The sequence below is a fragment of the Sylvia atricapilla genome, chromosome 4 (genome assembly GCF_009819655.1).
Source record: "Sylvia atricapilla isolate bSylAtr1 chromosome 4, bSylAtr1.pri, whole genome shotgun sequence".
Taxonomy (NCBI): Eukaryota; Metazoa; Chordata; class Aves; order Passeriformes; family Sylviidae; genus Sylvia; species Sylvia atricapilla.
In genome coordinates this window covers 60,977,356-60,987,657 of record NC_089143.1, presented here as the reverse complement: position 1 = coordinate 60,987,657, position 10,302 = coordinate 60,977,356, and the positions used below count along the sequence as shown (strand labels likewise).

Below are 10,302 nucleotides of genomic sequence, written 5' to 3'. Positions count from 1 at the left end.
TAGAATCAGAACATAGCAAAAGTAGGAGTGCCAGGGCAGAGTTGTGTCTGGAGACTTATAGAGGAAACTTGGCAAAAAAGCCTTTTGTCATCATCATTGTACAGTGTTTCTACTAAACTTCTCCAGCTATTCCCTGTTCCAGGCTCCCAAAAAGACATACGTGATGTCAAAGATCAACATTTCCAGCTAGTTGACTTTCTCCTGAGTCTCAACTATTTGGACCTTAAAACAATGGTCATTTATCTCAATTTCCCAGAGATACTGGACAGTATTTTTATTTTTCTCATGCTGCAAGGCCCCCTGTTAGTGACATGATTAGATTTAGTAAATTTTGTTGATTCTAATCAGTTTTTTATGTCTCTTGTCCAGTATTTAATAGATAGCTGGTAATAGCCTTAGTAAGATGCAAGTTGTTTTAACATCAGAACATCTGAGCTTTTTAAATTAATAAAAAATGGAGAGATGCTGTGACAGGTAGAAGAATTATAAAAGAAAGGCCTCATAAAATCAGGCCTGCTCTATTAAATTAACAGCTGGCCTGGCATCTCTTCTAAGTGCAGCTAAGCAATTTACAAGTTCCCCCTGAAAAACCAATCTTGGTCTGAAAGGTTCCTTAACACAACCACCTATTCCTGGGCTGAAAAGTGCCTGTGGAAACAGTAAGATCTGTTCCAGGAGAACCCCTCCAGGAAAAATGGAAACAACCTGAATCTCAGCACACACACACGAATCCCCTTGTGCCCGAACAGTGCAGTAGTAAGAAAGCTACCAGCCAACAGGTGCTGCACACGAGGTCTGTGACAACTGTATAAAATCAGGGCTGTGAGTAAAGCACTGGCTTTTCCCGCACGGAGCACACGGAGTCTCGGCTGCCTTATTCTAATAAGGATCTGATTTTTTTGGAATGCATGACTGAGCAGAGTGTCCAGAAGAGTAATTACCCCCCTGCAGAACTGACCTGGAAGGTTGCTACAAGCACAGAGTCCTCAGAGTGAAGTCCTGGAGCTGTCCTAGGACTATTTGCTGTATTTCTTCATCAGGAGTGAGAGCCAGAGCTTTCCTCTTCAACTTCAAAATTGAAGATTAATATCATTGATAAGAAGGAAAGAAAGGGAAGATGTTATCTTCTTGTCTTGTAGGAGAAACCTTTCCCCCTTCCTCCGAATCAATTCTAAATATATTTAAGGTGAAAAAAAGAGAGGAAGGAAAACCAAAAGAAACCAGAATATAGCCAACCTTTTTAATTAGAGTATATTGTACTTCCAAACTGGATACACTAGAAATTGGCAATGCAACATAAGATGCAAAGAAATATACCAGTTACTGTCAAAATGACCCTGTACAGCCTTATAATGCAAAAAGCTTTATACAATACAAATTTTTATTAATGTACACAAACCTTGACAGAATGATATTTGAACATAATACAACAAGTAAAAAAAAAAAGGAAGAAAGAAAGAAAGAAAGAAAAAAGTGCTGAGAACTGAATTACTTACTGAAAGGAAAAACACGCCAGCTTTCATGAAAGAATGCATAGTGAAAACCAGTACGAAATTACCTTTATGGTGGGGGGAATTTATCAGAACTGTTGGTCATTCATCAGTAGGGGGAACCTCTGGAGAACATTCCTGTCTTTAGTATTGAACTGCAAACAAATTATTTTAATATGCAAGAGCTCTGATAAATAGTGTATTCTTTTTTCTTAAAAAAATAAAAACCTCCTAACACACTTTTCCTTACAGAGAAAACTTCTATAACTTGCCAGAAAGAATGAGTTTATCCTTTCCAAAGTGCTAAACAAATTTCCCAGGTACACTAAACTTTGCCAGGTCAGATACTGGTGCAGTGGAACATGGTCAAAACACGTGGCGGTTGCATGTGGGCAGCTCATTCTTGGAAGTTCCAGCCCCATTTAAATGGCCATTTAGTTTAGATACAGTGGCCTACTGTTACAACCTTCCTCCTTCTTCCTCTTCCTCCTGGGCAGCTGTACTTTACCTGTAGTTGGTGTGAAAAACAAGCTTTTTGACTGGGGAGTGTTTGGTTTTCTGTGGTGTGGTCAGAGATGTGGGGAGTGTTTCACAGAACTGGTAGAGCTGCTGGATACACATTGCAGATTTCATGCTGTCGAGATAGTAACTGTTTTATGCTCTAAGTACTTACCAGCACAGTATTTTCTCTTTTGTCTGTACTCTCAGGGAGGTGTGAGCAGGAGCTCTGCTGGAGTAAAGCATGGAGAGCAGGGCCCCGAGTTGGGTAAGTGGTTTACATTACAAAGGTTTACATGCAGTTTGGAGCAGATGGGTTTTCTTCACTGCACAGACAGAACCGCCAAGTGCTCATTAGAACCAAAACTGCTGGAATGTGAACAAATGGTGAGACTTCTCTGTCCTGTCATTAATAATGCCAAATGATAACCTGCTCTGGTTTTTGATGTTTCCCCCTTCTAACTAGCTTCCAGTATGGTAACAGGAGTGTGCAGATTAGGAAGTCCTCCACTAACAGGAAGAATTTGGTCATGACAGTGGAGGATGTTTGGCCATCTCAGTACAAAACAAATGTAGGAATCTTGCAAATAGGTTAAAGTGATGCAAGTTTTGCATCCAGAAAGTCTTTCTACACAAGCTTCATTTAAGAACTAATGAAGATTGAGTTACATTTCTGCTTGTCCTTATGGCTAAGAGCCCTTGTGGACAAGAAATGCCTTCCTGAACTGGGCTGTTGCTTTCCTGCTGTCACAAACAAGGGTGGTTGGATCCCCCCACCCCACAACAACCTGCAGAGGAAGTTCCTTCAGGACAGCACGAGGGTGAGTAGGCAGCATGAAAAATGTGAATCAGGGCACCTCCTACAGTGGCTTGGCCAAGGGACAGGGAGGGGACTGTGGCAAAAGCTAGGTCAGACAGTTCCAATAGCTGGAAAAAGACAGCCCAGATCCAAATCCAAGAGAGACACCATGGAAAACAGTAATTCAGTATGAAGGCATTCCTGCATGTCACATGATCATTTTGAAATGCTTCACACTTTATACTTCCAATTGTAAAACAGAGTGCTTTTAATCCCAATCTTTCTTCCCACATACTAAATTGTCTAAGGAACAGAAATCAATTAACAGTCAGTTAGCTTCTCTTGTATTAAGATCACTCTTGGCATTTTGAGATTAACAAAGGTTATACAACCAATCTGCATTTGCTTCTTCCTGCAATAAAGTGCTACATATAACATGTCATTTTAATGACCACAAGTAGGAGCATTAAATAAGTACAAAGTTAGCTTCCTAGCAGGACACACTCTATCTGCCATCAACAGAAAGGGATAAAGTATTATTGATGACATGGAGGGGAGCGAGAGGACTGTTAAATTTGCAAGTACAGTTGAAACACTTAGGGTATAAAAGAGAACTTTATGGTTCCAAAAGCATCTTTTTATAGCTTTATATTTCAAAGAAGTTACTGGTACCTTTTCAAATAAACAGTCTTATTAACTTCAGCCCACAATTTGTTTTTTTTTCCTTTTTTTTTTTTTTTTTTGCAAGTGAGAAACTAGTGCAAGACTAAAGCACTGTGCAAAACTGCCTTTTTTTTTAGTCTGAGTATTTATACCCAGAATTTATCCATACCCTTTTTTAAATCCCCTTGTTGGATTTTTTTTTTCCCACTATAGAATTCTAGTTATACAAGTTGTTCCTGCAAACGAAAAGGTAACCACTGCATAATACAGTATATATATAATATTTATATGCCCTTTTAAAACAAAAGATGTATGCTGTGGCCCAGAGGCAGGTGTTTATCACACCTGTGTTAGAGCTGAGAATTGGGCCTGCTGTGTGGGTGTGTAGGCTGCACACACTGCATGTGTGTGTGGATATACACACTTTTGTCATTGTCATGCTCTCATCCTGCAGTGCTGAAAGCAACTTTTTTTTCCTCACCAGTTCTATCCCAAATCTTCAAACCTGGACAATTGAACACAAGGCATCAAACGAGTAAAGGAAGCTGCAAACAGCACTGAAATAATGCACCAGTTCTCCCCCTGTCCCGGCCCAGACATCCCTCCTTCGGCAGCTGTACAACTCGGAGGGAGGCGGGGGGAAGGCAGGGAGTGAGTGTGAAAAGGGGAGAAGAAAGATGGTTAATAAGCCAATCCAAGGGATGTGCAAAAGCAATGTCATGGCACACTACAGGCAGCCTCTCTCCCACACACCCGCACGCACACAAAGCCCAAAAATAAAATGCATCAATATGTCATCTTACAAGTGCTGATTGCCAATAAGGACACTCTTTTTTTTTTTTTTTTTTTTCAGCTTAACAAGACAAAATAGTTTCTTAGATAAGAGTACTGGGAACATGCCTCTGAAGGTAGAAGTATGCAGTAGGTCACCTCTTGGAGATTTAATAAAGCAGCTTTCATGTCAATGCAATAAGTATACACACAGAGCCATTTGCTAAACCTTACTAATGATATAGTACAAGTGTTCGTTACCTCTTGGGGCTACGTTTTGCAGCAACGTATAACCTGCTGGGTCTGTTGGGGGATTTTTGGTACAGAATTCAACTGCCCTCAGACAGTTTCTGCCCTTTCTGTTAGTCCAAGGTAGGCAAGGAAGGAGTGTTTAGGTGAAGAGGCACCTGCCGGTGCAGTCTGAGGTCTGGGTGGATGGAATGTGAGATCGTAGTGGTTTTTGGGGAAAAACATCGTTAAAGGAATAAGGTGGGCAAACTCTGAGTTCCAGTATTTATCAAAGCACAGGGAAGTGCCGTTGATGGCCAAGGCTTTCACCGCCAGGTTCGGCTCTGCGCCGCTGCCGTGCGCAGCTGACATAGCTACTGTTTGCAGAGCCTGGGAGGCAGACATGACTGAGAGGGGGGACAGAAGGTTCCTGGAGCTGTTCACTGGTAGGAGCGGACTGGCTTCCTTGGAGGCTGAATACTGGCCCTTCTTCTCCTCTTCGGAGCAGTCCCCATTCTGGTGCTTCTTCACGTGGCGGCTGAAGACAAAAGGGTGGGTAGTCTTGAACAGGCACTCGTCGCAGCTGAAGGTCTGGCGCGGAGCGTGCTTCAGTTTCTTGTGCAAGTTGAGATTGTCTTTGCGTTTGCAGCTGTAGCTGCACTGGTCACAGTGAAAAGGGCGCTCGCCGGTGTGGACACGCACGTGCTCGATCAGCTTGTTGGCCGTCTTGGACAGGTAGCCACACTGGTCACACTTGTAATGGTTGCCAAGGCGGTGCTCTCGGATGTGCATCTCCAGCTCCAGCTGGTTGGCTTTCACTGTCTGGCAGATCCGACACTTGTACTCCATCTTGTAGTGAGTCTTCAGGTGGCACTCCATGGCTGCGGGGCGGTTCGTGGAGTAGATGCAGAACGGGCACCTGGCAACACAGCAAGGAAGGGCAGGGACAAAGAGAAGAGGAGTCACTCAGCTGGCAGACCCGTGTTCCTGCTTTAACCCTGGCACTCAGCCCCTTTCTGACCTACTAAGGAGGAGAAAAAGGCACTCGGTTCTCCCTAGGAAGCCTCTTTCCAATATCTGGTTCACCTTGACATATCTCTGCTTTAGAGGAGGTTTGCTCATTTAATGGCATTCCTAGGAAAACACTGATTCACTCAGAAGGAGCATCCCTTTAACCTTCTGGCTTACCTTGATGGGGTCTTCCCCCAAAGCAGGCCGGGGAGTGCAGGGTGGGTGACTGATGCACAGGTACTTTGTGTAACGATTCCTAGTGTTTGCACGAAGTCACTTTGGCCATTTTTTCCATTAAGAAGTGGTTTAAAGTGAGTGTTTACAGATGAGTATGAAAACAGCTGTTTAAGTAAAGATGGAATAAACTTGTAATACCACACGTACAGCAAAAGCTTAGGAATTCCCTTTTCTGTGACCTTGAACAATAAGCTTGCTGGGTATCCTGCTAGGAGGAGCTGAAAGCCAGCCTGCTAGGACGATTTGTAGGGACTCCCATTTCTGGGAGATGAGCTAACCATGCTGAAAGGGGGGTGTGCTTGGCAGTGTTTACCTACAGCCACCTCTGCCGTGGCAGGAATTGCTCCTGTGTAGGAACAGGATGTGGGTTCTGCTTCCTCACAGCAGCAAGCGTCCGGCCTGGGGGGGACATGGCAAAGGGCCTCACCCCAGTTCCTGAGCCAGGAGGGGCTGAGAAGGGTAGAGGAGGGAATTATGGAAGTTTGGAAAGAAGCCCAAGCTGCACGCTGAACAAGCCTGGCCACCCACCAAACCCAAAACACACCCACTGTTGCTTGGTGCAGCTGAGAGGAAGTTGGTGGGGACAGCTCCCTGCCAGGGATCTCTGCTGTATTGAACCAAGCACGCACCTTCCACATGGAACTGGTGAGCTCAGAGAGCAGGGCTGGATAAAAACTTACAACTAAGGCAGCTGGCTACTGTCTTCTAACATCCCTAGCTGCCACACATCTGCATTCACTGCTTGGCAGGTCTGCTAATTGTGTTCTGACACTCTGGATAATTTCTAAGATGAGATTCTCCCTATGTGTGTTCTCCTCACTACATATGATTGCACGTACAGGTATAATATTATTCTACAAGTTAATCAAGAGATTTTTGAGGAAAGTGAGTAATAACAGGAGGACAAAGAGATACTAAAACACCTGGACACAATTCATGATGCACATCAAGTACTCTGATCCAGAGAGGGAGCCTGTCACTGAGGCTTCTAATGTGATTATCTCTTTCACCAGAGGACTTGGCTGTCAGTGCACACATACCTCTCCTGGGCTGGGTGCTCTCTGGATCAGAATCTCAGATTTTGACCTGGAGCTGGAAGAATCATGTTTTTTTTTCTCTTCCCCCACAGCAAACAGGAGACAGAAAAATACAATTTACTTAGATCTCTTCAGGCTCTTCTGGATGCCTTAAAAAAAAATAAATCAAGAGCTTTTTCTTAGATGCAGCTTTCAAAGAACCTAATTATTACTTGAGTTGGGCAGGAATATAGACTGAGAAACTCATTCTGTGGGGAAGACTTGAGTCATATTATGGTCACGGTTTTTCCTTGGTAAATAGAACAGATTTTATGCAGCTTAAACCAAATGCGCATTAGACAACTGGTCTGTATGTCCGAGGCAGACATCCCGTCGTTCTGACACACTGCTTGTTTCTCAGTCTGGTCTTCTTCCCAGTTTCAGTCATCCCATCTCAAGTGACCACAGACCTCAGTCTGTGGAACTACTGAGCCGGAGACCAGAGGCTGCCTGGCAAACAGGACCAGTTTTCCAAAGCTGCAGCGCACACCGGGAGCCGCCCGCGGTGAGGCTGAGCGTGGTGCGCTCCCCTGTCCCAGCCGCAGCACCGCACACATCGGGCTGCTCAGCAGCAGCAGCAGAGGCTGGCAGCCCTGTGCTCAACCCTAGCTGGGCTCCCAGTGCTTCCAGCCTTTTTTCCTGCAGCAGCTGGACCAGACAGAGACCAGGGACGTGCCTCTTTCATAACATCGCACTGCCTGCCCAGAGAGCAAGCATGTGGCCCCAGCAGTCCCTCCTTCCCTCAGGGGTCTGACTGTGACGTAAGGGCACACTCATTCTCTAGAAACACTGCTCTACACCAAAAGACCTTAAAGGACACCACCCCAGCCAAAACCAAAGCGCTTTTATCTTAAAAGACTCTTATTACTCTGTTAATTTATACAATAGTGATTGTAGTGGGCCATGCAAACAAAGCAGAGAGCATCCAAGTTATTAATTCTTGCAGGCTTTGGACTTGAGTATACAAAGGCTATAGCCTTTAAGGTTGTAACTTCATACCTAGTTGCAGAGGCTGTACAGGATTTAGTTTCTTTGAGCCAGGGGAAAAACAGAGCCTGTGCTGGGTGCTTCTTTTTGCTCTGATACCTTGGAAAAAAATCCTTATTCTGACAAAAGCTCTACTGCCTCATTCCCTGTAGGACCCATCACATACTGTCTCCTCTTTGACTTGAACAGGGAAAGGACTACAGTTTGTTACAGCTCCTCTACTGCTAGGTTACCAATCCGCTGTAATGATTCAAGCCTCAAGGACATCTTGGGTCATCTAAATACAAGGAAGCCCCAAATCTAGATTATTAGTTAACCAACCTTTTCTGATTGACCTCCTTTTGTCCTATCCCCACAGTATTAAGGTGCTGAACACAGTAAAAGTTTGTGTACTTGCTTTCCTTACTTGAGCCCACCGGTGGGGACAGTGTGGCATTTCTTGTGCTCCAGTAATTGCTCAGGTGTCTTCATGAACTTGTGGCACACATCACACTCGAACATCCGTGTGATCAGGTGGATTTGCAGGTGACGCTCAAACATATTTTTTGTTTTGCAGACAAAGTTACAGAAAACACATTCGAAGACTGAAAAATAGAACGGGAAGACTTAGTCCTTACACTGTGGCCAGATTGACTACATAGAGAGTGTGAGTTTGTATTTGTTAAACAAATTTTTTACCTTTCTCTGACTTCTCTTCAGTGTTCACTGAGCTCTGACTACCAGGCACTACAGAAATGACCAGCAGGTTGTTTGAACCCTTGTTTTTTGGGGTTATATCTGCATCTTCTTTGCTGTTGGCAGAGTCGCTCAGTGCTGACAGCGAAGATGAAGATGGACTGTTAGATTCACTGGGTGTTTTCCTCTCCTCAGCTGAAAAACAGAGAGCAATAACTAGTTCAGCAGATTAGATGGAGTCGCCATGATTCTGTTCTAAACTTCAGGAAGTACTTAAATTCAAAGTTAATTCAAAACAAGTCTGAAATTAATTGATAAAAAAACATTGTTGGGCCTCCTTCTTTTTTTTGTTACTGCTTAACCACAGTACATCTCTCAGTTTATCCTGCAATTGAGTGTTTCTGTGACGGTAGGGGAAGGGATTGTGCAGTTCTACCTCATTACTGGACTGAAAAAAACCTTAAGAAAACAATTTGATTACTCTGGATTCAAAAGCTTGTCACTCAGAAAGGAAACAGAATTTCTGTAGGTTTGAGGGGCAGAAACCAAAAGTACCTACTAATCCCAGCTAAATGTCCCTCACCCTTCCATCTGTGTGGGTCCAGTGAGTAAATTTGGGATGAAGGGCAAAGGAGAATAATCTCCCTCACTATACTGAAGAGTGTTCTCTGTAATCAGTGAAGAGGCAACAGCATGGTCTCAAGATTTATATGTTTTGATGAGGATCTCCTTCCAAAGATAATTGAAAAGCATGTCATTTAACTGGACCTAGAGATAAAGCTTCTTTTTGAAAGAAAGAAAGCATCAGAGATGGCTTTTGTGTGCAATAAATGTATGAAGTCCAAATCCCAGACCCCATCACACACTAGAACTGAACAAGAGGGAGAGTTCCCATATGAGAACTGCCATGAGCCAGGGATGGGCAAATTATTCCCTCCCACCCATGTCCTGGTTCAATGAGAGCTGTGTTAAAAGGAGACTTCACTAAAACTTCAAATTCTCCATGTGACACAATCCCCTGATCAAGGCCTCTGCAAACACCAGCACCTGTGTACTTAACTTTAAACTGATGAGTGGCACCTTTAAGATAAAAACATAGGAATGCACTAATGAAATCTGATGACCCGAGCTGCCAACAGGGAGGATGACTGGATATCATACAGAAAGGTTCACTGACCTTGGGGACAAGAGTAATACAAATGGAATGAAATTTAATAGCACAGAGAACAAGGTTATGACCTGAAGGGCCAGTAACAAGAATTTTTGCTACAAATGAGAAGTGCTTAGGTTGGAAACAGTCAAGGAAAACAAAAGTAGAATTTGAGCAGAACAGGGGATGAATCTGAGCAATCAGTGTTGGGGAGTCTTCAAAGAAGGTAAATGTGATCACAGAACGTTATTGTGTGACCTATTCCCAGTAGCTGCTGCTGGTTTGCACTGCCACCACTGCTTATTTCATTTCAGCATGTACAGCTGTGATTGCATGTGTCCAGAGCAGGGCTTCCAACAGGAACATATGCATTGAGGGATTGGTACAGCAGGAAAACTGTGTTCCATACAGGAAAAGGCTCAGTGTACATTTAGAGGGGAGAATGTTGTTTTTCAGAAATGTACTAAGGGAATAAATAGTGTGGAAGGAGGGATGAAAGGTGGAGGGAGGAAAAGGCAGACTGCTGTTTCAGATAGAGAACAATGTATGTGTATTCTGATTATCACTACGACACACACCGCAGATTTTAAAAAGGTCCCTAACCTTTAATGCAAGAAAGTCTACAGCTGCCTGTCTCTCAAAATAGTTTGTTTAAAACAATGATACTTCTTTGAAGGCATATGCCATATCCTCACAAACAGTCCCCTTATGACCTGG

The 10,302-nt window shown here is 43.7% G+C and overlaps 1 protein-coding gene across 5 annotated transcripts in view; it reads right to left on the bottom strand.

Moving 5' to 3' along the window:
- Positions 1 to 1,226: 1,226 nt before the first annotated feature.
- The window catches only part of ZNF827 (zinc finger protein 827), a 112,369-nt gene continuing 103,293 nt past the window's right edge, over positions 1,227 to 10,302 (bottom strand). For 2 of the 5 annotated variants that reach the window (XM_066318072.1, XM_066318073.1), the window contains 3 exons: positions 8,439 to 8,630; positions 8,167 to 8,344; positions 1,227 to 5,368 (listed from right to left, as the gene is read on the bottom strand). In XM_066318072.1, the coding sequence (XP_066174169.1) occupies positions 4,561 to 5,368; positions 8,167 to 8,344; positions 8,439 to 8,630 (1,178 nt within the window). In that variant the 3' untranslated portion in view covers positions 1,227 to 4,560. Of the gene's footprint in view, positions 5,369 to 5,637; positions 5,802 to 6,737; positions 6,884 to 8,162; positions 8,345 to 8,438; positions 8,631 to 10,302 lie in introns of those variants that run through there. The other 3 variants (XR_010743482.1, XR_010743483.1, XM_066318074.1) reach the window with 3 other exon arrangements.